Source organism: Trichosurus vulpecula, chromosome 5, assembly GCF_011100635.1.
Source record: "Trichosurus vulpecula isolate mTriVul1 chromosome 5, mTriVul1.pri, whole genome shotgun sequence".
NCBI lineage: Eukaryota > Metazoa > Chordata > Mammalia > Diprotodontia > Phalangeridae > Trichosurus > Trichosurus vulpecula.
The window spans coordinates 95,372,601-95,400,125 of NC_050577.1; the positions used below are offsets into that span (position 1 = coordinate 95,372,601).

The window sequence follows — 27,525 nt, forward strand, 5'->3', positions numbered from 1 at the left end:
TCTCTGGCTCCAACAGAAGCTGTTTTTAACCATCCGGCTTCTGTGGGGGTGTAAGGTACACCGGGGAAAGCACAGGTTCTTTCGATCTGCTTAAGCAAGTTGAATGGGGTTGACCAGGAAAGCACAGGTTCTTTCAATCAGCTTAAGCAAGGGAAGCAAGGTGAAGGGGCCGACAAGCTTACTCCAATCCAGCATACAAACAGTACTCAGTTCAGGGGAAAAAGCCAAACTAGTCAAGGGCACTTGTTGACTACGTGCTAAGGAGCCCATTTTTGGTTACCAACACACTGTCCTCAGGGAGAATTCTACCAGATGCAAACATAGAATAAAAAGTTTAAGACTAGAAAACTGTTCACAGCCTAGAAGTTTTAGTGTCTGCCCAACATGAGCCTTGAATAGGGCATCAAGGTGACCTGGTAGTTGAAACCCTCATGGAATATTAGGTTACTTAAATAGAATCATAGAGTCCTAAGTTTCTCACCCAAGACTTCAATTCTGTGCCACACAGTGTCTTTAGAGATATGAGGCATTGAGTAAGACCTGGGGTTTAGAAGAAGATGGCGCAGCAAGTGGCCAGGAGTGTGCAGGTAGTGGCCTCGTCCCTGTGGGCAGTGGCCGGGGCTGAGACCCCCAGGTCCCTGGCCTCGATCAAAGCCACCCCCACAGGCCTCCAGGCCCACCCTGGCCCAGGCTTCTCTCTCTTCCAATCCACCGCTGCCCTAAGACTCACCCTTTGAAAATTCACAGACAAGAATGAATGGATATTAACTGAAAATGGCATTGGAACAGTGGGAATCAGCAGTTTTTCACAGGAAGCACTGGGAGATGGAGCTTACTGTAGTCTTCCGGAAGTTGGAACAAAATTGAACAAAGAGGATGTTTGGAGCTTTGGAAAGTCTGAAAGCTGCCAGTGAACTCTATTCTCCACTAACAAGAGAAGTAACTGAGATTAATGTAGCTCCTACAGAAGACCCAGGACTTGTCAACAAATCTTGTTATGAACATGGTTGGCTGATCAAGATGACCAAGAAAGCCATCAGAACTTGATGAGCTGACTAGTGAGGATGTGTAAGAGAGATACATAAAATCTATTGAGGATTGAATGCTGGATCCCCAAATAAATTAGCATAAGAATACAGCCCATTCTAGTTTTGTCCTAAATTAGTGGTACATGGAGGGTTAGTAACTTTAACATTTCTGAAACAACACCAGGGCATGGAAAAAAATCTTAACTACTCAGAAATGACTGGATAAAAATGCTTTTTACTATTTGCACCATTTGCACAGCTTCTTGTAATTTAAAGTTAGTGTCTGTCTAGTTCTGAATTCATTGCATCATGTGTGTTAAAACTTAATTTTAAGACCATGTACTTCAGAGCTAGAATTTTACCTGTAAAAAGCTTTCAATCAGTAATGTAATAGCCAACTCCATCCATCCCCAGTATTGTTTGAAATACATTTGGTTTTCTGTCCATGGGAATAATTTACTGAGATTGGTTAGCTGGCTGGTGTTCGGTGCGGTACAATACCAACTTAATTTTTTAATAAACTGCTTGGCTGAAGCTCTTTTATACAGATGAAGCTTCAACCTTGCAGCAGAATAGGTGATGAAATTTAATAAACTTTTTAAAAACTCTGAAAAAAAACACCTGGGGTTTTAAATTGTCTAGAAGCTTGAGGGATAATGTGGGATAGTGTGGGATAATGGGTAGCAGGTTGGCCTGGAGTCTGGAAGAACTGGGTTCTTGTCCCATGTGAGGATGGGTAAAGTCCCTTAAACCTCAGTGCACTTCCAACAAATCCCTCAATTGTACGTATCTTTACCTGGAATCCATGAACTTGTAGAGTTGTTTTAAAATAGATGTTTTCATAATTGCATTTGAATATAATTGGTTTCTTTTGTAATCCCCAATTTTTTTTATTCTTTTAAAAACATTCTGTAGAGGGCATCTATAGGCTTCACTACATTGCTAAGGGATCCAAGACAGAAATAACAGCAAGGACTCCTGCTCTTAAGCCATAAAATACTATGAGTTCCTGCTCTGCACAGAAGGAATTTCTATCTTGGGATTTTTTCATGAAATTGTGATGACATTATACTTCTAGGTTAAAAAAAAAGCATAATGTGAGGTCAGCTGTCAAAAAAGCTAACAAAATCTTAGACAATAGCAGAAGGAGTACAAAGATTTTATCCTGGGAAATGACGGTCCCTCTGTACCTCAAACTAGTCAGGTCCCATGTGCAACAGCATGTTAAAATTTGGGCACCACATTTGCAGAAGTTTGGGAGTTAGGAGCAAACTAAGGTTCTATAAGTCAAAGGCCTTCATTTGACAAATGAGGAAACTAAGTCTCACAGCAATTAAGTGACTTGCCCAAAGTAATGAAGGCCAAAAGACAGAGAGTCAGCATTTGACTCGAGGTCCTCTAGTTTCTATTCTCTCTCCTCCTACAGGACCAGCTGGAGCTCTTGCTCAGGAGGACAGTAAAGAAGGTGGAAGGTGTGGAGATGATGGCCCAGAAGGAAGAATTCAAGCAATAGGGGATGTTTAGACTAGAGGAGAGAAGCCTTGGATAGGGCATGGTCAGTGCTGCCCTCAGGGATCTGGAGGGATGTCATAAAGAAAAGGGATTAGCCATCTTGCTTAGCCTCAGAGTGGAAAGCTGGTACCAAGGTATAAGTTACGAGGAGAAAGATTTCAGTTCCTTTTAAGAGGAATAATGTCTTAACAATTGGAGCTGCCCCCACCATGGAATGGCCTGGGAAAGAGTGAGCTCACCATCACTGAAAGTGACCACAGTTGTTAGCCATATCATAAAGGGGATTTGTTTTTCTGGGAGGTTGTTGGACTCTAAAGTTGCTTCCAATTACCTCCTTCCAATTCCAATTCTCAGAAGGCCTCAACTTTGAATGTGAGTAACATCCACTATACAATTAGAAATTGCTGCTTTCCTGTCAGGAGGAAGCCTGACTACACATTTTAATGAGAGAAGAAGATAATTGAGAAATTAAACTGCTATAAGTTTCAAAAGGGCTTTACAAATATTATCTCCTTGGATCCTCATAGCAGTTCTTGAAGGTAAGCACTATTATGAGCTCCATTTTACAGATGAAAAACTGAGGCAGACTCAGGTTGAGACTTGCCCATGGTCACCAGGTAGTAAGGGTCTGAAGCTGGATTTCATAATAAGCCTTTTGCCCTCCAGATCCAGCTCTCTATCCACTGCAAGACCCAGCTGCCGCTGGGAAAAATCTGCATGGGTGTTCAGAGCCCAGTGCACAGGAGAGAGGAATATTTTAATGGGAGTATTCCAATTGCCTCCAAAGAGTTAATCCTATATGTGGAGAAGAGAAAGATGTCTCAGGCTCCCCAAGGAAATGTTGTAGAGATGAAGTTTGATGTAGCCAGAGGTCAGAAGAGGTGAGGCTCTATGACTCCTTTCAACTCTAGAATATTTGTATTATACTAAGGAGTGTTTTGAAATTCCCAGTTAAAGCAATTTAAACTGACTTTCATTTTGAAAATAAAAATGTCAAAGATCACTCTTTATATACATGGAATAAAAACGATAGCTCAGAAAAATGTGGGGAATTATTGTCAAGTGGGTATTACTTTCAATGGTAATAATTTCAGGAACAAAATTGAATACTTTGAATTAGTAGATATCTTATCTACCTGACATTCTCTTGGGAGGGAGAGGAGAGAATTTGATTGATTAGAGGTGCCTTGATCAACACCCTCCCAAAATAAATGGACCCTTACAAACTACAAATAAGTCTATCAGAGTCTGACACTGTAATTTCATCGTGCATGTCATCAGGGAGATGATGACATCACTTGCAATTGATTTTGATTTGAGGGAGGGAGGGCTGTTGAAACTCACCAGCCTCACTTTCTCCTCCAGAACCATTTGGGTCTAGTGGCCAGATATAGATCAAGAAAACTAGAGATGGCCCAGAATGCAGTGGGGACCCTTGGCCTTTTTAAGCTCAGGTTTTTCCCTAGTTCTCACTTTGAATGAGGCAACGCCCATCCAGGTAGATTGAGAAATAAAGTAGAGTCCTCTGATCAACGCCTGCAACACTTCAAATATTCCAGTAATAAGGAACATTTTTATGGATTTTAGTTGCTAAAAGCCCCTTACCAGAGATTGCAGGTTCCTCTGTGATACAGAGGGTCCTCACTGGGCCACTCTTATCACAGCTGTCACTGGTCCAGTCTTCCTCATACACAGCAGAAACTCGGTACCTGTACACAGTCTGAGGTGTCAGTCCATCAATGTCGCAGGACATCTCCTTATTTTCTGTGCCATGTTCATGCCATTCTATTTCCTCCTCCTCAACCTCAGTCTCCATTCTGTACTCTATTCTATATTCTTTAACCTTTTTTCCTGTTCCAACACCACTGGGACCTTGCCAGTGCAGGGTCAGAAACTGTGGTCCCACTGCAACAGCTTCTGGCTCCCCAGGAGAGCAGCTTAGAGGAAGTATCCTCACAACAAGGCTCACATCATTGCTCTCGCTGAGTCCTGGCTTACATACCTCAGCAAACCTGAACACATACTCTTTGCTAGTCTGTCATTCACTTTGAATACTTCTGGCTTTCCAGACACAGGGATGGTGGTCCAGTCCTCTTTCCCTACAGCCTGGTATTCTACCTGATAGTCAGTGATCCTTTCCTCCTTCCCAGATGCTGGGGTCAGTGTGAGGTCTACACAGTCATGTGTGACCTCACCAGTCTGGGGAGCGGGAGGTTTGACTGGCAGCTCCCTTTTCATAGAGGTAAATGGAGACCCACTTGGTCTCTTGGTCTGCGACAGATGCCACAATGAATTGAGTCTAAATGGAATGATTGGACTTGGCAAACACTGTAAAGGATTCTGCCAGTTTCATTGCTTTTCTCCTTGTCTCTCTGTCCTCGACCCATGAGGAATATATCTTTTGCTGGAGCTTCTGATCCAGGAACTCAGAGAGTCTCCTAGTGCTGAATCGGGACTGGCTTTCCCTGGTTAAAATCCTGGTTAGCTCATCTTCCTCTGCTCTGCCTGCCCGGATCTCAGGTAAGGCTTTCGCTATTTCCTTCTGTAAAAGCTTTCTCTGCTGCCTATTTAGCTCCTGGAATAGCCTGACCTTTTCCTTGGTTGCAGCAAAGACTGAGAGTCCTGGTGCCTCCACCATGTCATTACATCTCTTGTCACACTCAGATAACTTCTCCAGAGTGTCCTGGGCATCCCACACCAAGCTAATGCTGATCCCTCGAACCAGCCTGGCAGCCTTGGAGCTCAGCTTCTCCAGACATACAGCCAGACTTGGAGGGGCACTCCGTGGCTCCTAAGCAGCTTCGGAAGGGAGGCATAGACTCTCACTGCATCTTCATAAGTCACTGGATTGATCTCAAGGACAAAATCCCCATAAAATTTATGCCTGAATTCCTCGGTTGATTTTCTCTGCTATTTTCCCTTCTCACCTCTCCACCTACTTTTCCTGATACTTGTGCAATGTTCTTTACTTTAGCCTTCATGTTTCTTCTATATCCCTGACATTTTCATTGTTGTAAACTTTCTAATCAAACACAAAGAAAGCCTGGGCCCCATAGAGCACTGCAGTGACCACATGGGTGGCTGTTCCATTATCAAACACATCATGGTAAGCAATATTCTGATATCCCAGGTGGTTCATCGTGAGGTGGGAATACTGTGTAGTCATACTGTACTTGAGAGTGACCCGAACTTGCTGTTGGGATGTCTTGGTGTCACATAAATACTTGGCAGAGCCTTCCATTGTAACCAGCACCACCCACCCCCCCTCCCCCCAGGACACTTGCTTTCAGGTCTACAGGGATATTCATGGCATTAGCCTTTTCAACAATAAAGGCAGAGGTGATGATATCAAAATCAGTCTTGCACTGCTCTTCTGTGGTCCCATTTCTCTCCAGAGTCTTCCTGTTCCACAAAGTGAAGCATAGAATGGGACAGAGACATTAGGGAGTAAATGGCAGATTGCAGAAGGACCTCAGTCTGTCACTCTAGGGTGTGCTTTCCAGCAGATACAGCTGGGCCTGGGAGTTAGCTTGTGGAAGGAGGGTAGGCAGGGCAAGAGTCAGAGAAGCCAGAGGTAGAGAAAATCCAACTCTTCACCTGGAAGGAACTTCTCTAGGCCTCTGCAGATACATTGTTACACTGAGCCTTCTATGAAGGATAGGGGGAACCCTTACAAAGCTGCTTCCTACTCTGAACCCCTGAATCTGGTCATTCTTCCAACCCCATAGCTCCAGTACACACCTCCCTCCTCTGAGCCCCTCCGTTCTTTCCACAGGAAGGGAAGCCTCTCCTCTTCCCAGCCTGGGAACTGCATCCTACGAACTGACCCTGGTGATAAAGGTTTCACAGGGTGTACAAAGCACTTTCCTCCCAACAGTTCTATGAGGTGAGGAGTGCTATCGTCATCCCCATTTTCCAGAAAAATAAGCTGAGACTCAGAGAGATGTTGGTTAACATTTTGGAGAACATGCAGCTAGTAAGTGTCGAGGTGGAGCCCTGGTCTTTGACTCCAAAAGTAGCCTACTACACTGCCTGGCCTAGGTAGAGAACAGGAGGTGACCCAGAGCGAGGTCTGTGCCTGGAGGGTGGAAGAGGAATGTTGCATGTATATAGCAGGTTTGGCAGTGTTAGCTGAGGATATGACCTTTGGAACACTCTCTGAGACAGAAAAGGAGTAGTTATGCCTCTGAAGAAGTATTGCTCCATCTGGGTTGTCTTGGCCAGGCCCCTTGTTTTGAGACATTTGGTGCTGCTAGCCAATAATGACGTTACTCCCTAGCATTAACATAGCACTTTAATATTTGCGGAGTATTGGGGAGTGACTGAGCAAGCTGTATTACATGATTGTGATGGTATACTATTGTGCTATAAGAAATGAGGAGCAGGCTGCTTTAAGAAAAGTCTGGATAGGGTTACATGAGCTGAGGCAAAGTGAAGTGAGCAGAACCAAGAGACCACTGTACACAGTGACAGCAATATGGTACAATGATCACCTGTGAGTGACTTAGCTCTTCCAAGCAATACAATGATCTAAGACAATTCTGAAGGACTTTTGTGGAAAATGCTATTGCCTCTAGAGAAAGAACTGACAAAGTATGAGTGCAAAGAATTCTTTTATTTTTTGAATATTTTTGTTGTATTTTTGCCTGTTTTCTTTCAAAACATGACTAATACAGACATGTTTTCTATGACTGCACATATATAATCTAGGTAAAATTTCTTATATTTTCCATAAAGACAGAGGGGAGAGAGGAAGAGAATTTGGACTTCAAAATTTTTCTTTAAAAAAATGAATGTTAAAAATTCATTTAAAAATGTATGCTTTTACATGTGGTTGACAAAAATAAAATTACAAGTAATAATTAAATATTTTCAAAATACCTTGCTATATTATCTCATTTGATCCTCAGAACAATGCTGATATTATTATCATTCCCACTTCTTTGGGTGAGGAAACTAAGGCAGACAGGGTTAAGTGACTAGCGCAGGGACTCATAGCTAGGATATACCTAAGCCTGTATTTGGACTCAAGTCTTCCTGATTTCAGGTCCAATCCATTCAGGCCCATCCTTTGCACCACCTAGCTGCATACTACTAGCAGGCTTCTAGGATTTGACTCAGGAAGGCAGCAAGTACGAGAGAATTAAGTGGCTCTTCCAGATCCTTGATGCTGCTCAGTAGCCTGTGACTCTTCATGACCCATGGACCATAACTGTGCATAGGGCTTCCTTAGCAAACATACTGGAGTGGTTGCCACTTCCTTTTCCAGTGGATCCTTTTGTCAGAGGTTAAGTGACTTGCCCAGGGTCACACAGCTAGGAGGTATCTGAGGCTGAATTGGAAACTCAGGTCTTCCTGACTCCAGATCCAGTGCTCTATCCACTGAGGCACCAGCTGCCTCTCTTCTAGATGCTGGTAAGGATCAAAAGCCAATGTATGTTCAAACAGCCTGTAGCCCTACCCTTCTCAAGGGAAAGTGATGGGACTGCATGCCCTTCCACCTTCCCCCCACTCCCTCATTCTGAACCATTGGGCCTCCCTTTCTCCTTCAAGGCTCTCTTTCAACTTAATTTTATCCAGATTGGTTAATATGCACGTGTGTGTGTGTGTGTGTGTGTGTGTGTGTGTGTGTGTGTTTATATGTGTGACAATCTTCCTTCCCCACCTCCCAGAACTGTAATTAAGGTTTGGCCCCCTCCCTAGGTAAAGGTATAAAAAAAAAGCTTAGGCTCCTTATTTGGTCTTTGGAAGATTATGTCTCTTTCTGACCTCCACTCTTCCAGTATGAATGAATCCCTCTTTACCCTGACCTCTTCAAGCATCTCTCATCACTCCTGCCTGGGATTTGCTATCACATAGCATCTCCCATCAGAGCAAAGTGATCCTGGTGGGTTCTAACTGGGAGAAAAAAGGTGAGACCCTCTAATCCCTGAGACTTTGTCTGAATCTGACTTTCTTACACTGATCATTTTTCACCTAGAAAGAAGTCTTTTCTAACACTGCCCTCTCCTGACAACTGGAACAAGGCCTTGCATTCAAGAGAGTAATAACCAGGGATGGAGGTATCTGAGCGACAGTCATACAGTGTCCCCAGATGTAAGGGTCACCCAAGAGCTGGGATCTCCACTGGGGTCTTCAAGGTCAGGATGCTTGGAAGTTCTTTCCCTGCCATTTCCCTAAGGAAAGGAAATTGAGGCATAGAGCAGTTATGAGGGAACTCACTTTCGAGTAGGCTCTAACCATAAATGCCCCATTGCTCAGGGACCAAGCTCCCCCAATCTCTGTTAGCCTGGAATCCTGCAGAAGGTAGTGACTGTCCTGGAATAGAAAGACATCATTCTTGTATGGAGGCCACAAAGCAGCCAGACACCATGGAGTGAGCTGCTCAGCTTAGAGAGAATCTTAGGAACAAGCAGGGTCAGAGGGCAGAGGCAGAGCTAGAGAGGAAGCAGAAGGACTAGTTTGATTGAGGGGAACAAGTATTTATGTGTCACCAAGCAGCCACCCTGAAGGTAGGTGCTGTGAGACAGCTGAGGCAAACAGAGGGCGAATGACTTGGCTGAGCTCACACAGCTAGGTGGTATCTGAGGTTGAATTTGAACTCAGGTCTTCCTGACTCCAGGCTCAGCCCTCTAGCCACTGTACCACCTAGCTGTTTCTAGTGTGAGGGGAGATCCAAAGGCTGAGTTGGGTTTACTTTAAGAGAAGGTAGAAGCTATGTTTGGTGGAATCTGCCTTGAACCCTGGCCTTGGCTTAGTGCCTGACACACCAAGACCCCAGTCTAAGTGGAGTTTCCAGAGACAGTCCTAGTAATGTGTGAGCAGGGGTTTGTGGCTTTAATAATGGTTTGTGAAAAGCTGATCATAGGCATAAGCAAAATGCAAACAGCCCCAAACACTCAGTTCTTCCAAATCACCCCAATCTTTGCATCCAGACTCTGGAGCCACAGAATTCTGGGATGACTTGGTCTAGGCTGAGAGCCAGGGTTCCCTGAAGGCTCTGGCTGTTCTGAGTGCTGCCCTGAGGGTCCATCTACACAAGCCACAGAGAATGGAGGGATTAGTAGATGAGGGGCCGCTAGGCATCTTAATAGGAGCAGCTGCCTTTGAAAGTTCAGTATGACATGATTCCAAGTGATTGTCAACCTGCCTCTGACGAGCAAACTGATGACCTTGGCCTTCTTCCTGTGTCAGTAAGGCAATAGTGATGACGTAGGTGATAATCGTCAATATGCCTTTGTGGTTCTGTATCGCAAAGTAAACGAGGCTCTCCACATAGACGTAGAAGAAGTAAACCATCGATTCAGACACCAGGGATCCAGATCCCACAAGCCATGTATCCAGTCTGTCAGAGCAGTAAAACATCCCACACACTAGATTACAACATGGAGCCTCGCCAGCCCCTGCTGGGGTCTTCCTCAGAAACAAACTCACAGGACAGCTAAGTCAGCCTGTTCAGCTCTATGACGGTGGCCATTAGCAGCCATAACTGCTCTCTCTCTCTCTTTCTCTCCCTCTCCCTCTCTCTCTCTCTCCTCTCTGTCTCTCTCTCTTCTCTCTCTCTCCCTCTCTCTCTTTCTCTCCTCCTCTCCCTCTCTCTCTCTCTCTCCCTCTCTCTTCTCCTCTCTCTCTCTCTCCCTCTCTCTCTCTCTCTCGTCCCTCTCTCCTCTCTCCCTCTCTCTCTCTCTCTCCCTCTCTCTTCCTCTCTCCTCTTCTCTCCTCTCTCCCTCTCTCTCTCTCCCTCTCTCTCTTTCTCTCCCTCTCTCTCTCTCTCTTCTCTCCTCCTCTCTTCTCTCCTCTCCCTCTCTTTCTCCCCCACCTCTCTCTGTCTCTCTCCCTCTCTCTCTCTCTCTCTCTCTCTCTCTCTCTCTCTCTCCCTCTCCCTCTCTCTCTCTCCCTCTCTCTCCCTCTCTCTCTCTCTCTCTCTCTCTCCTCTCTCTCCCCCCTCTCTCTGTCTCTCTCTCTCTCTCTCTCTCTCTCTCTCTCTCTCTCTCTCTTCCTCTCCCTCTCTCTCTCTCTCTCAACATTTCCTGTGACATAACTTCCTTTTCCTGTCAGGAAGCTCCTCCCACCACATGTGACTTAGGCTTCCTGTGACGTAAGCCGGTCACATGGCCTATTCATGGGTGGGAAAGATCTTCACATCTCAATTGCTATTACACTTCCCCTACCTCAAAGTAAGAGATTTGTCCCAGCAGCAAGGGATTCTTCCTCAAGATGTGTCCTTGTGATGTGCAGGATGAGTCCCCTGGGACAGCCACCATCTAACCAGGCTCTGCGTCCTTATGGGTCCTGCTGGACCATTGCTTCCGAGCAGGCCATTGATGTGATTGCAGAGCACGTTGGAGACTGGGCTCTTCCACTCCTGTCCTACCCTTGGGCAGCTGGCACTGTTGAATGTTGGAATGGACTTTCTAAAAAAATTTAGATTTTTAATTTTTAGTTTGCAACACTCAGTTCCATAAGTTTTTGAGTTCCAAATTTTCTTCCCCTCCCTCCTCTCCGCCCCCCCCAAGACAGCATGGAATCTGATACATGTTCTACATATACCTTCTCATTGAACTTATTTACATAATAGTCAACTTGTAAAGAAAAATTATGACCAATGGAATTAATCATGAGAAAGAAGAAGCAAAACCAAAAAAAAAGTGAAAAAAGAGAAAGAGCAGATAGTTTGCCTCAATCTGCATTCAGACACCATGCTTCCTTCTCTGGATATAGATAGCTTTTTCCATCATGAGTCCTTTGGAGTTGTCTTTGCACCTTGTATTGCTGAGAAGAGCTAAGTCTATCACAGTTAGTCATCACAGAAGCAATATGTCTGTGGTTGTGTACAATGTCCTCCTGGTTCTGCTCCCCTCACTCAGCATCACATCATGTAGGTCTTTCCAGGTTGTTATGAAGTCTGCATGTTCCTCATTTCTCATAGCACAACAGTATTCCATTACATTCATATACCACAACTTGTTTAGCCATTCCCAATGGATGGGCATTCCCTTGATTTCCAGTTCTTTGCTACCACAAAAAGAGCTGCTGTAAAAATTTTTGTACATATGGGTCCCTTTCCCACTTGTATGATCTCTTTGGGTTGCAGCCCTAGAAGTGGTATTGCTGGGTCAAAGTGTATGCACATTAGATTGGACTTTTAAAGCATCACTTCCATCATCATTGCCATGACACTCATCAGCATTATTTGTCCCAGCTTTGAGAAGCTGTGTCTTTGATGAATCGGCACTGCTTTAATCAGCACTGCTCCATTGTAGCAGCATCATTTATCTGGCCTCCATGAACAGGTGCACCATTTTTAGAGGTAGGCCTAGTTGACCTTCTGCAGCCCTCCCTTATTCCACACCCTGTAGGCAGCCTTCTAGGCCTTGAGGTTTGTTTTATCTAAGGGTCTATACAACCCAAGAAAGTGGTTCAGGTCCCTCTTAAATGTTAGTATTTCTTTCCCCGAGGATAACTCAGCCAGCTGCTTCATAGAAGGGTTTGAGGGACCAAGGTGTAGACATGTTGGGGAATGTTTTCCTTTTTAATGCTACGGCAGAAGGGAAACTCTTTTTATTCAATTGATGACAAAGTCAATTCACCTGAAATAAAGGAGCTCCCTTAGCTAAAATGGTGGCAATGCTGCATCCCTGGGTGCAAGTAAGAAAGGGTTTTCATCAATGCTCCAGAGAAGATGGGGGCAGTTCCCCAGGAAAGTCTTCTATACTGGGGCAAAAATGTGGTATAGTTGCCCTGCTGAGGCTTCTAGGGAGACAGGGATTCCAGATGGTTGGCCAGGAATCACTGAGTGAGTGATGTTAGAAGGTGAGACTGGAAAAAGCCTCAATAGGTATCTGAGTTGTTCAATGGTGTCTGAGTCTTCATGACCCAATTTGGGTTTTCTTGGCAGATACGGGGGTAGCTTGCCATTTCTTTTTTCAGCTAATTTTACAGATGAGGAAACTGAGGCCAACAGGGTGAAGTGACTTGCCCAGGGTCACACAGTTAGTAAGTGTCTGAGGCCAGATTTGAACTCAGGTAGGTGAGTCTCCCTGACTCCAGGCCTTGCACCATAGCCGCTGCACTGCCCAGCTGCCTGTGCCTCTCTTTATAGAGCTCTTCCAAAGTTTTCCCCTGGGTTCAGCATCTCTGGTTGAGTGATTACTCCCCTGGCTTCACACAGTCTCCCCTTACTCACCATCCCACTCTGGACATTCCCCTTGAGTTGGTAGCTGGTTCTTCTTTCTGCTGGCAGAGATCCCACTCCTTGAAGCTGTTTTTGCCCTGGGTCAATGGCTTCACTTTGTCTATGTCTCTGTGGTGAGTCTGTATCTATGCTCCCTCAAATGTCTCTGGAATTCTCTTGAACGGACTCTCCAGCTGCTGGATAAAGTGTCAGCTGCTCTACAAAGGAAAAGGTGGTCAGGGGTGGGGAGGAGGAGGGTGGGCTCGTGAGCTGTTGAGATTAATCTTTCCTCCCTTCAGGGGTCATACTCTAGGAAGTGACCTCTGACAGGCCTGCCTCCTGCTGCATCCACTGTTCGCAGTCTTATCGATTTAACACTGGAAGGACCAGGTGTGTCTCCTGATTGACACAAGGATTTTCAAACAATTTTTATTATTTTACTAAAATATCTCCTACATGTCCACTTAAAATGTTAACAAGCAGATATTATAGTTTTACTATGAAATAAAGATGCTCATTCTTGTATCTCTATTTTATTTGTCTTAGGGATAAAAAAATGCACTTCCTCTATTGAGGAATCTTAGTCCTTCCTTCCCTCCCTCTAATTTCAGCAATAAAAGATGTTTACACTTCTTGAAATAATCGAAAATTTGGAACTCAAAAACTTGTGGAACTGAGTGTTGTAAACTAAAAATTAAAAAGAAATTAAAAAAAGAAATAATGCTGTAAGCATAATATATTAACTAATTTTTTTAATACATTGATACCTAATCATCTGTGATTCTGTTCAGTGATTACCTCCACTGAGCTGAGGGTAGAGCCTCCCTCTCTTAGATCTACAAAATCCCATCAGGTAAGGCAGACTGGGGAGGTAGAGAGCTAGCTGAGCAGTCAGCTGGGGCTGGGTTCAAGTGTTCCCACCACATGACATTTACCTGCTCAAGGGTCAGGATTGGCCTGCCAAGGGCTGCTGCTGAGCCTCTGGCCAGTCCTGAGTGCCCTGCCTCTGGTTCTCCCTCCCCCAACTTAGAGGAAGGAGTAGAGTGAGATTTTAAACCCCTCAGTATTTTAACTCTTTGTTTAATCTCTGGCCTAGGAAAGAGATCTGTGTGGGGAGCCAGCTATATCCTGTTTAGGCCTCTTAGACCTCTGCAAGGCCGGGTCAATTGAGAATGGGTCTACGCACAGCAAGGCCAGTTTTAGGGTAAGACTTGGCAAAGAAAACCTGCCTTTGTAGCTGATTATCTATATGGGAGATGACAGAAATGTTTCAGTCTGGTTATCTATATAGGAGAGAACATAAATGTTTCAATTTGGTCAGCCTTGAGGAAAAATAGTGTCTCCCTCCCAGGAACAAGGAGATAAAAAACTTAACCAATGCTTTATTGTACTCTTCTTTGAATTCTGGACGACTCAGCAATTAACTTGTATAAAATACTGTCAGTAACTCCATTAAAATCAGTCTATAGCTTGACTATATGACTCGCCTAGCCTCACGTCTTTGTCTTTTTGTATCAATTACTTCATCATATATTCACGCCACTGCGGGCACAGTTGGCACTCGTAACAGGGACCACAAGTCCGGGACCTGAAGTCCGGATAAAGTAACGTCTTACCAATACAGGCTCCAGAGCAGATTCAAGTAAGGGGTAAGAGGATTAATTATCACTAGGCTTACTGGGAGATTGTAGAAATTTTAGGGATTTAGAGAGTTAGAAAAGTAGATTTAGAAAATTTAATTATGGGGCAGATAAAGGATAGGAATCTGCATCTGCAAGTATTAAGAAAAACTGTAACAAAAAGAGGTTTTTGTATAACAGAAGAGCAAAAACAAGAAGGTACAATTGATTCAGAAAGATGGGAAATTATCAGACAATAAATGAGTAAAAGATTAAGGAAAGATGGACCAGAACACTTCCCAATGTCAGCCTTTTCCATATGGAACATTTTACAAATAGGTCTTACTCCAGAAGGAAAAGATTCTATGGTACAAGGAACAATTAAGCATGATATTGGGGTTGGGGAGAGATCTTGTGAGCCTCAGCCCAGGGATGGATGACAATAACACACTAGGGGGTAGACTAGCTAATTGGGAGTTACCAAAGTAGAAAGGGAAAAGAAAAATGCTGGATTTCTAGAACTCCTTTTTGTGTGTCCTGTCATTTTCTGTCTGTGTCTGTTTTGTATTATGTGTCTCTGTGTGAAGAGAGTATGTTATCTGACCCTTTGTTGTTAAAGTTGTTGAAATAAGAAAATGCTCTTTCTTTCTCCATTCATTCCAATTCTGGCCACATTTGGAAAATGAAGAAAGGTAAGAAAGAAAATGGGGATCTTTTCCCCTTAGAGTTCAGTGAAATTTGTTACTCCTAAATTTGATGTTTAAGATAAAAAGTCAGAATTTATTATGCTATTTAGCACTAAGGCAATTTCCAAAAATGCATAGATCTGAAAAAGAGACACTTTGAGTTTCCCAGTGTGGGGGAGAAGGGACAAGGCACCACTGAATCTTTTCCAGAGTCCACTCACCTTGGATGGAGGATTCAAGGTTCTCACTTTCAAAAAAGTTTTTAAGGAATGAACACAGAAGTACAATTTCCTAGAGAAAAAATTAGAACTGCTAAGATCTTTTCACCTGTCTCAGACTGAGCCAGAACTGCAATAAAAGTTAGAGCAGCTAAAAATTCTTTAGCAGATTCTGTTAACCATAGAAAATCTGGTGAAGCCTCTGAAACCTTTTTCAAAATAATAATACACTTATGAATGGGAAGAACAATCTGTTTAAATGACAAAAGATATATATTTTTTCTATATCCCCGTCCAATCTATCTGTAGACTCCTTGGGGGTTTAGGAATTCCAGCTCAATGTCAGAAGTATTTACAAAGATGTTTTAATTCATGTGTGGTTAATAAGAATCACCACGAGACAAGTATAAATAAAAATCTGGAAAAAGGACTTTAAAAAAGCCTAGAATGTGCTTTCCCAATTTTTAGAATCAAGAACTTTAGTAATGATCCTATAAACAGAATTGGAAAATATTTAATAACATAAAGGTATTAAATAAATCAATAGAATTAATAAGTAGTTTTTTTAAATACAACTACAGAGACCCTTATGTGCAATTTAGTGACCTTCATTCATACTTGAGTTTGAAACAAGTGGCTTAAAGCTTCCAAAATAGAGAAATAAAAAGCAGAGAATGAGAGCCAACCTGAACATATTTGACCAGAAAGACTGTTACTTACTATATTCCTCAGAAACAAAAAATACTTCTTAGAATAGGAATTATCTCAATAGATACATATATTTCTAGGTTGCTATGATCTTCCTAAGTTTGCTACCTGGAAAGTTTAAAGAATGATTTGGCTGTGAATATACAATAAAGAGTTGGCTCCTTTTCAAAATAATTGCCCTGTTTGCTAGCTGCTTTTTCTTATTTAGACCCTTTATTTTGATGCTTTTTCACCTAAAGTCTCAATGTAAATTAAATTATAATAACATTGAAACTGCAAAAATTAAAATACATGCTGCAACAAAAGCTCGACTCCCTGTTCTCTACTTTGCTACTTTGTTGCCCTCTCATACCCCACTGAAAACAGCCCTGGACCCCTGGAGGCCCTGACACCCACACTTCTAGGTAAGCAGAGGAACCTCTCCTCTCAAGCCCCCAAGTCCTCGTTCCCACACCACTGGAACCTGGAATTTGTGCTCCAAGTTTCCCAAAGCCCAGCAACCCCTATTACGAAGCAAAGGTTCCTTGGGGACCCTCCTGAATGACTCCTCAGACCTTTAATTCAGGAGCTGGACTCTACACCTTCCCAGCCCTCCCCTGTCCTTAGTCCCCCTCCCCTTTCCCAAATCCCTGGCTCGACCACCCCCAGTCCACAGCCAAGCTGTGCAACTGTGGGGTGAGAAGAAAAGCCTCTATGCGTGATCAGCTTAATATATGTAATGATTTGGGAATGCAATTAATGCCATCTGAAATTTTTCTGTTTGTACTATTATTGTACTTCTAAATTGTAGTAAAATTCTCCTATATTGTAAAACTTGAGTGAATGCTGTGAGCTAAAAATAGTGTTAACAAAGAAATTTTTAATCTGAATTTTGTTGAAACTAAAAAATGAAAACAATTGTGTAAAACTGATTAAGTTACTTTCTCAGCCTTGCTAACCCTGTCACGTTTTACAATTGCCATTTAGAAAACCAGGTATTCCTACCTTTACCTTTAGGTAATAGAAGGTCACAGCTAAAACGATTCAGCCAGGACTTACGAAACTTGTAAGATTGTTAACTAGGTTTTTTGGGATTACTGTTTTAATGTTAAAAACCAATAAAGTTCTAGAGAGAGAGAAGGAATTATGTCCTCCCACCTTTCAGGCTAGATTCATGGGTAGGTTCTATTAAGTCTAATATGGATATTAGCTATGATAAAGATATTGGTTATTGTGAGTTATTATTATTATTACTGTTCAACTAACTGTCAACCCCCTCTGCCTGGAGGGGAAACTGACTATACCTTGTCAGGAATGATTCAAATTCCTTAGGCTTCCTTTTTACCTGGGCCAAAAGAGGCAGTTAGAATACTGGCCCAGCACATTTTAAACCAACCTGATTATAATAGGTGATTCCAAACTGTGTAAAACTTTCCCAAGAAAAATGTGAATGGAACTTAAAAATGTATATTTGAATAATTTTAAAAAGGAGTGCATAAGGGGTGGAGCCAAGATGGTGGCTGAAAAGCAGGGACTTGCGTGAGCTCCCTGCCAGGTCCCTCCAAAAACCTATAAAAAATGGCTCTGAACAAATTCTAGAACGGCAGAACCCACAAAATAGCAGAGGGAAGCAGGGATCCAGCCCAGGACAGCCTGGATGGTCACTGGATGAGGTCTATCATGCACAGAGTGGAGGGGAGCGGAGCTCAGTACCTGGCAGCGGCAGGACCAACCAGACCAGGAACAGGGCACAATGGGCCCTAGCGCCCTGAATCAGTGAGCTGTGGCAGTTACCAGACTTCTCAACCCACAAACACCAAAGACAACAGAGAAGGTTAGTGGGAAAAGCTTCGGGGGATAGAGTGGAAAGAGTTTGCAGTTCAGCCACTGCCCTCGGGGGCAGCGGGGGAAGGCGCAGCTACAGAACTACAGCTGCAGTTACTTCCGGCCCCAAGCCCACCTGTTGGGAGGAATTAAGTGGCGGATCAGAGCAGGAGTGCACAGCCTGCTCAAGATTTTCATCAGGTCTGGGTTGGTGGTTATTGAGGAAGGAGGAGTGCTGGTGTGGCAGAGCTGGCTGTATAGAAATTGCTCTGAAATCAATGGTGCATCCCCTCAAACTTAGAACAAAGTACTCTTTACACTACAAGCAGTCATACCCTGCTGAAAAACTCAAGGGTCAAGTAAGTTGGTTGGGAATATGGCCAGGCAGCAAAAATGCACACAGATTCAGTCTCAGACTTTGGAATCTTTCTTTGGTGACAAAGAAGACCAAAACATACAGCAAGAAGTCAACAAAGTCAAAGAGCCTCCATCAAAAGCCTCCAAGAAAAACATGAACTGGTCTCAGTCCATGGAAGAGCTCAAAAAGGATTTGGAAAAGCAAGTTAGAGAAATAGAGGAAAAATTGGGAAGAGAAATGAGAAGGATGCGAGAAAACCATGAAAAACAAGTCAATGACTTGCTAAAGGGACACCCCAAAAATACTGAAAAATACACTGAAGAAAACAACACCTTAAAAAACAGACTAACTCAAATGGCAAAAGAGCTCCAAAAAGCCAATAAGGAGAAGAATGCCTTGAAAGGCAGAGTTAGCCAAATGGAAAAGGAGGTCCAAAAGACCACTGAAGAAAATACTACCTTAAAAATTAGATTGGAGCAAGTGGAAGCTAGTGACTTGATGAGAAATCAAGATATTATAAAACAGAACCAAAGGAATGAAAAAGTGGAAGACAATGTCAAATATCTCATTGGAAAAACCACTGACCTGGAAAATAGATCCAGGAGAGATCATTTAAAAATTATTGGACTACCTGAAAGCCATGATCAAAAAAAGAGCCTAGATATCATCTTTCAAGAAATTGTCAAGAAGAACTGCCCTGATATTCTAGAGCCACAGGGCAAAATAGAAATTGAAAGAATCCACAGATCACCTCCTCAAAAAGATCCTAAAAAGAAAACTCCTAGGAATATTGTTGCCAAATTCCAGAGCTCCCCGGTCAAGGAGAAAATACTGCAAGCAGCCAGAAAGAAACAATTTGAGTATTGTGGAAAAACAATCAGGATAATACAGGATCTAGAAGCTGCCACATTAAGGGACCGAAGGGCTTGGAATATGATATTCTGGAGGTCAATAGAGCTAGGATTAAAACCAAGAATCACCTACCCAGCAAAACTGAGTATCATGCTCCAAGGCAAAATATGGACTTTCAACAAAATACGGGACTTTCAAGCTTTCTCAGTGAAAAGACCAGAGCTGAATAGAAAATTTGACTTTCAAACACAAGAATCAAGAGAAGCATGAAAAGGTAAACAAGAAAGAGAATTCATAAGGCACTTACTAAAATTGAACTGTTTTTTTACATTCCTATATGGAAAGATGATGCGTATGATTCATGAGACCTCAGTATCATAGTAGCTGAAAGGAATATGCATATGTGTGTGTGTTTGTGTGTGCGTGTGTATACACATATGTGTGTGTCAATGTATGTATATATGTACATATATACATATACATACAGAGGGCACAGGGCAAGTTGAATATGGAGGGATGATATCTAAAAAAAGAAATCATATTAAGGGATAAGGGATAAGAGAGGAATATATTGAGAGAGGGAGAAAAGGAGAGATAGAATGGGGTAAATTATCTCGCATAAAAGTGGCAAGAAAAAGTGGTTCTCTAGGAAGAAAAGAGGGGGTAGGTGAGGAGGAATGAGTAAATCTTGCTCTCATCGGATTTGACCTGAGGAGGGAATACCATACACACTCAATTGGGTATCTTACCCCACAGGAAAGAAGGAGGAAGAAGATAAAAAAGGGGGGTATGATAGAAGGGAGGGTAGACAAGGGGAGGAGGTAATCAAAAGCAAACACTTTTGAAAAGGGCCAGGGTCAAGGCAGAAAATTCAAAAAAGGGGGATAGGTTAGGAAGGAGCGAAACATAGTTAATCTTTCACAACATGAGTATTGTGGAAGGGTTTTACATAATGATACGCATGTGGCCTATGTTGAATTGCTTGCCTTCTTAGGGAGGGTGGGTGAGAAGGGAAGAGGGGAGAGCATTTGGAACTCAAAGTTTTAAAAACAGACATTGAAAAACAAAAGAAAGGGGGTGCATATTGTTATTTGGCATTGAGAAATTTATTAACTATATAGCTCCAAGAAAATTCTATTGTGTTAATATTGGATAACTATTGAGACTTACCGATTGTGACATACCTATAGACTTACTGATTGTGACAGAACTATTGCGATTTATTGGTTGTGACATAATTCTTGTGATTTACTGATTGAGACCATGACTATTATCACTAATGTAAATACTAGTAATATATATGTATAAAATTTGAGACTGTGTTATCAGAAAAGGAATTTCTTTTATAATCTAAATGTTGTTAAGCTAAGAATTGTACTGAGTTAGAAAACTTTTAAATCATTCTGATTGACCATGTATTATAATATTTTGTAGTGTTGTAATTTAGGAAATCATAAATTACCAAATTTTATCTTTAATTGTTTTGCTATCATTTAGGGAATTTGTGAGATTGTTAATTAAGCTTAAGTCTAGTATTTACAAAAATATGTTTAGTTTTCTCTTTTTCTTTTTTCTCTTCAATTATGTGGAAAAGGTTTTGTGATCAAATTTAAGAATTGTTTAGTACTTAGAAATTAATAATAATATCAGAATAAATTGTAAGCTGTTTCTGAGAAAGGGAAATAAGTTTATGAAGAAAAGTTTTGTAAAATCCTTTGCATGATTTTTAGAAAGCTTGGACCTTGAATAAGTGTGCTCAGAGAAAAGGCAAATGATAGCAGACAGGCCCAAGGTTTTTCTATTAACCCCTTCCTAAGATCCATGGTACTTCTCCTCATTTTGTAAAATTTCCAAGACCCCTGTGGGCTAGTTCATCAGCCCTGGAAAAGAACTTGTTTGATTTATGTAAATTCTAAATAATGAACTTGGCTTGCTGAGAAATTGCAAGTTTATGTGCAATAAATAAAAAGGATTCTAAGAGTAGTAGTATTTTTCCTGTGATCAGTCTCTTACTGCTAACAATGTGAGATTCTGTTACAACACCTTTTTGACTAAGAAACTTTGTGATATCTAAGAATTCTGCAATAACTAGAAACTTTGTTTATGACAATACTCTGGAATTAGTGTTACTCAAGGACTTTTGTACTAACTTAGTAAAGTTTTATCAACAAGGATAGAAATGCACGGGAGCCACGCAGGGCTCACTTTGTAAATGTTCTTTAAGCAATGTGAGAATGCTATTTTGTTATTTGACTAATATCATGCTTGTCTAAAGTTTTGTTACAACTAATGATGCTAAAAAAAAGGAGCGGTTTGTGGTTTACTTTGTAAATGCCACCAAAGAAACATGGCATGACTAACAAGTTAAGATTCTATATGCATTGTGTTAGAAAATGACAATTTAATGTATTGATGTGTGTACAGAAGCCTGTTATTAACTCAAGTGACATCTCATCCTCCTAGTGAGGAAATTAATATTGGATGTATGTGAAGTATAAGACACTGGGTTTTGATGTGAATTTCTTAAATACAACAATTGGCCATGGTTCAAATTTTGAGTTTGTAAAAATGATCAGGGTTATAAAGATTAGAAATGGTAATTTAAAATTGTGCTAAGATGACTCTTGTAGGAGAATGGACAGAAAGCTGATTCCTATAAGAAGACAAGAAGAAGAAGATATTGTGCTGGAGATGGCCAGAACAGATACCAAGGACCAGAGGATTTCATTGAAGGTGTTCCTGGCCAGACAGCTGCATAAGAAAAGACTTTTTGAATCTTAAAGAGACAATTGCATTTTTTATTTCTTTTTGAGTCTATGTATCTATATTCATACAGGGGACTGCCCCCTTTGATTTGTCAATGCATCAATCAATCCTTCCCATATTTACTTAAATGGGTGATGGTTAAGGGGAAGAATTCACATGTATCTATAAGGGTGAAGTGTCTACAAAAGAGAAAGGGCGGGGGGGGGGATTGATTGGAATGGTGAAATAGTGAAATGCCCCTCTTCCTAGTATTGATCCAGAGGTGGCAGCAAAAACAATTATCGATATTTTCAAAAAATTTAACCCATTTAATAATGTATTTTTGACTATTTTCCATACACTACCTTACATTCTTTGTCTGGTCATATTGATTTTTTGTCTCCCTTGTGTCCTTAGGATTATAAACGCAATGTTTGAGCCACTTAAAATTACAGAATAAAAAGGGGGGAGATGTGGGGAGCCAGTTATATCCTGTTTAGGCCTCTTAGACCTCTGCAAGGCAGGGTCAATTGAAAATGGACCTATGCACAGCAAGGCCAGTTTTAGGATAAGAAGACTTGGCAAAGAAAACATGCCTTTGTAGCTGATTACCCACATGGGTGATGACAGAAATGTTTCAGTCTGGTTATCTATATGCAACAGACATAAATGTTTCAATTTAGTTAGCCTTGAGGAAAAAATAGTTTCTCACTCCCAAGACCAAAGAGATAAAAAACTTAACCAATGCTTTATTGTACTCTTCTTTGAAGTCTGGATGACTCAGCAATTAAACTGTATAAAATACTGTCAGTAACTCCATTAAAATCGGTCTATAGCTTGACTATACGACTCGCCTCGCCCTATGTCTTTGCCTTCTTGTGTCCATTACTTCATCGTATATTCATGCCACTTCGGGCACAAAATCAAGTGTAAAAGACTTACCAACTCTAATCAATACAATAATCCATGACAATTCCAAAGGACTCATGATGAAAAATGCTGTCCAACCCCAGAGAGAGAACTGATGAACTCTGAGTAAGTATTGAAGCTTTTTGTTTTCACTCTATTTTTCTTGCCTAATATGGGAATGTTTTACATGACTTTGCGTGTATAATGGGCATCCTACTGCTTGCCCTCTCAATGGGTGGGTTACAGTACAAAGGAAAGGAGAGAACTTGGGACTCAAATTTTGAAAGCTAGTGTTAAAAATTTTTTAAATATGGAAAAAAGAATGGAACAAAAGAGTATCCCAGAGCACTGACTGAGTCGGTAATTTGCCCAGTGTCAGCTAGTATCAGAAGTAGGATGGAAATCCAGGTCTTCCTGGCTTTGAACCTTGATCTCCATTCCACCACACTCCCTCTCTTCCTCTAATTACCTCCTATTTAGTTATTTATGCACATACTCTAGCCACAAGTAGAAGGTAAGCCTTTTGAGGACAGGGGATGTTTTGCTTCTCTTTGTGTCCTCAGGGCTTAGTGCAGTACCTGGCACATAGTCGACCCTTAGCAAATGCTTATGTAGTTTTGATTTGGCCAGAAGGAAACACTTCTGAGGAACTGCAAAACATAGTCATGTTTCCCAGTGAACAGATGCATTTCTCCCCTTGACAGACATACAGTAAGGCAAAAGGATGCACATACTGGACAAAGTTACTGTTTCGAATTATTTCCTTTCCCTCTTTTCTTTGTTACAAGGGATTGCTCCCTGTTGGGGGAGGGGATAAGATCCAGAAATCACTGTGATGGAAAAAACAAAAGGTATCAGTAAAATGATTTGTGTGCAGATTTATTGAACATTCACAGCATCCATTGCAATAAGAATCCCTGATTTCTGCTGAGTACAAGACAGCCACAGGTGATTAAAGCTCTGTCTGAACACACCCTTCCAACTCTCTGCTCCTGCCCTCTGCCTGGAGCTGCTGGGGAGGAGAAGGAAGGACAGGGCCTACACCTGGGACTGGGACAGGGACAGGAAAGAAACAGGTTCATCTCCTTGGGTCTGAATGTGTAGCCACTGGGTAGTTGCTGCCATACCAGCTGCTGCTGCTGTTTCCACTCACCCACCTCCTACCCACTCTTGGCTGCAGTGTTAAGCCTCAGTTCCAGCTCCCAGGATGTTTCCCTTCCCTTCAGCCCACACCAGAAAGCTAGGGAGAAAACAGGGGCTAGGAGAGCAAAGTCCAACAGGGGTTAGGAAGCTTCAATCAAACACTTTGACTTGTTCACCAATCTTAGATCACTAAACAAAAGGGGAGGTGAATGCAGGTAACTCACCCTCAGAACAGAGACAGACCCAGGAGCCAAGGGCAGGGAGTCTGAGAGGGAGGGATGCTCATACTAAAAGTCCAATAGTCACCTCTCCTGAGCACGTTTGAGCTGCCTGTAGCACATGATGGATGGTTAGGGGGAGTCAGGTTGTCCGGTTCAAACCCGTCCTGTCATAGGTGAGGAACCTAAGACCCAGAGAAATAAAGTGATTTGGGGATTTTGCATCAGACATGAGGAGAAGACGAGGCCAAGGCAGGCCAGTGGGGAAGACATTTGGAGGCCACAGCACACTTTCTCTTGCTAATAACAGCTGGTATTTATAAAGGCTTTACAAGTTTACAAATCAATTTCATAGACATTATGTTATTTGATCTGAAACTCAGAGAGAGAAGAATTGTGGAGGAAATGGAAAAACCTGTGTGATATTTACTAGCTGTGTGAGCATGGACAAGTAACCTAACTTCTCTGGATCTCAGTTTCCTTAACAGTTAAATAAAGTTGGACCATGTGACCTCCTAGGTCCCTCTAGATCTATGAGCCTTTGACTCTTATCTTTCCATCTGTCTCTTTTTCTTTGCATTTCCCTACCCTTGAAGCGTAAGAGCTTCATTAAATCATGAGGATAGAAGAAGCATTTTATTGTAGAGATAATGCCTTCCAGGCTCCTGGGAATCTCAAGGGGGATGTAATTTGAGCAGGGGACAGACAGTTTCAGAGAGGACAGTTTGGGAACTCAGTGAGTGACCACTGAGCCCCCGCAGGAAACACAGGTCCATACTGGATTCTGGGTAAGAGAGAAGAGTTAGCCTTACACATGACACATGAAGCCTAAATATTCCTAAACATTTTTATTGCAGAAAACAAGCACTGACCAGGAATGGCACACTGAGGAAAGAAGGCCTGTGCCTGAGGACCAGCAGGATAGACTTGAACCCAGTCCCTCAGAGACCAAGCTTGCCAGAACCATTGCCTTGAATGCAAACTATATCCAACAAATGTATGTATCTCTCAGATTCCCTGAACTGAAGGCTGTCCACTCCTGATGAGGTTTCCCTCCTCTGACTATTCCAATCCTGGACTGTTTTCTTGTGGGGAGGAGGTTGGTGGTTACCCATCCCCTCAAAATCCCAGCTGCCCCACTCCCTCTCTGCCATCCCAGAAAATACTAACCTAAGAGTTTTCAGTATCTGAGATTACCAATGACTATGGGCCAGTTGGGAGTTCCTGTTGTATTTTACCTACTCATCCATCTGAGCAGGGTTGCAGGACTGCAGCTAAAATCATGTCAATACCCACAAACATCTGAAGTGGGGAAGTGACATTTGGTAGGAGTTGTATCATTCATATGAGTTGGGTTGACAGGACCTTCCAGGTGTGGGGTGCTCCTGACCTCATCCCATAACCTAGAGTGTATTTAGCTGTCTAGGAAGGCCAGGTGTAAACTCAGTCTGGGATGACCTTACACTGGAAGCATTTTGGACATGGGTGTCCTCTGAATGGGCTGCTTGATTCAGGGTTACAGAATCAGGCCAGGAGGATCATTAGAAGCTCTTTTCTTGCCTGGAGAAAATATTCAACTTTGGAGGGAAGGAGGAGATGGTATTAGGGAGTTCCCTATTTCTCCCCTGAAGAATACCATCAGAGAAACAGGAAAGAGCCCAGATTGTCTGAGTCTAGGAAAAGGGTGAAGAGCCAGCTCTGTGCAGGCTGTTCCAACTGGGGATGATGGATGACTGCTGCCAAGGTCCCCTCATTCAGGTCAATACCCACATTGGGTATGAGACTTAGAGGATCCTTCAGATCCTATCAGGGTGACTAATGGTAGACTTCACATCTAATTTGCAGTATTCAAAAAAGGATAATGATGATATGTGATGAGATCTCAAAAGCTCTGGTCTGCTTGCAGGGAGAAAATACTCTGCCCAGAGGCTGGGCCTTAGCAGTACATTTTCAGAAACTGGTTTGAATTATTTCAGCCAGGTGTAATCCAAGTTTCATGGCCTGGTCAATATTAACCAGGCTCACAAGAGCCTTCATGTTATCAACTACAAGGTCAATTAATGAATAAGTAATTAGAGATTTTACTGCAGAGATGACAAGGACACTCCACGGTGTTATAAAAAGAATTCTTTAAATGAAGTCAATGCAAATTTACACAAAGTGAGAACTGTGTGTACTCCTAAAAATAGCAGTATAAAATGGACATTCACAATTCCAGATCCAAGGGTCTCTTTTTTTTTTGCTGCATATATTGAAATGCTCCTCTTTTTAGTACTTGAGTTCAAGGTAAAAAAAATTTACATGCTAAAAAAGAATAGAATAGGAAAAAAGGAAGTGGAGACACTGATTGGAACAAAGTCTTTCAAGAATTTCAGCCACCAGGTAGAAGAGAGCTAGTTGGGATGGCAGGATCCAGTGAGACTTTGGAGAACTTTACATGGATGCCACAGTTAACTTTCTACCTGAAACTGCTCAAATTCCATGTGAAAGCAATTCCTTCACATGTGCATTCTCCAAGAGTTTTTATTAAATAAAACAAAGTTCTTTTCATATTCCTTTTGGGTATCCAAAGTTTCATCTGTTAACACTGGCAATATCTTACCTCCCTTAACAGTTAAGTCTTCTCTTTTACACACAAATTCCTTTACTTTCTTTTCATCACCAAACTGCTCCATGTGAAAAGGGCCTTAAAGGTTCAGTGCAGCTTACAAGGTGAGAGAAACAGGAAGACTCACTTATGAGAAGGATTTAGTGGAAGGGGAAGGAGGAGCTTGGATATAATGGTCAGGGGAGCAAGGAGGAAATTGGTGCAAAGGGAGGTAAGTACCAAGGGAGACAGAGAGAGATAGAGTGAGCAAAGGTCTAGTTAATCCAAAGATCCAGTAATTAAGAGCTGGTTACATGTTAGTCCACAGGAGTGATTTCTGCCCAATTAAGATCCCTTTTTCCTGGTTAGTCACCTTGGACCCAGTCAGTCCATCAGTCAGGTGACCTTGGACATCTCTCTCTCCAGGAAACTGTTCCCAGTCATTCACTCTTTAGTGTGAACTAGTTTATCAGACACTGACGTAGGGAGATAAAACTTTTCCTAAGAGTTTACCTTGTGCCTGGCAGAGATACATCCTGGAGCCAGGTCTCACCAGCTCCCCAGAGCCAGGTGTTAATTTTTTTAAAAAGCCCTAAAAGTCTGGGTTTGATTTATTGTTTTGTTGTTTGTATAGACTTCTAAAAGTCATGGAGAAAATGTTAATAATGTAGATTAAATTTAAAAGTCTATCAAAGGTACTTTATTCCTGAAAAGCTGGTTGTGAAACATTTACCAGCATAGGCCTCATGCCTGAGGATTTGAAAGTAGGGCCCAAGGGGATTCTCTGACTATACAGTGTCATCTCCCCAGCACGGTCACTGTCCCAGTGAAACTGACACCTGAGTTGTTTACCTTTGGTGCCCCCAAGCTCCTCTGTCTGTCCTTTTCTCCATGAACTTTGGCCAGGAAAGCATCCCTTCTTCAACAGGAACCCATGGTCCTAATGCTGTCGCATTTCTACAGTC

The 27,525-nt window shown here is 42.2% G+C and overlaps 1 protein-coding gene and 2 pseudogenes across 1 annotated transcript in view; 2 read left to right on the plus strand and 1 right to left on the minus strand.

Moving 5' to 3' along the window:
- The first annotated feature begins 557 nt into the window (after positions 1–557).
- LOC118849742 lies at positions 558–1,102 on the plus strand (annotated as a pseudogene).
- A 1,494-nt stretch (positions 1,103–2,596) lies between these two features.
- Positions 2,597–9,839, minus strand: LOC118850940 (annotated as a pseudogene).
- Positions 9,840–10,779: 940 nt separating this feature from the next.
- LOC118850941 (stonustoxin subunit alpha-like) overlaps positions 10,780–27,525 on the plus strand; it is a 28,010-nt gene continuing 11,264 nt past the window's right edge. Inside the window, exons 1-2 of the mRNA XM_036760554.1 lie at positions 10,780–10,881; positions 12,784–12,848. Of these exons, the coding sequence (XP_036616449.1) occupies positions 10,780–10,881; positions 12,784–12,848 (167 nt within the window). The remainder of the gene's footprint in view (positions 10,882–12,783; positions 12,849–27,525) is intronic.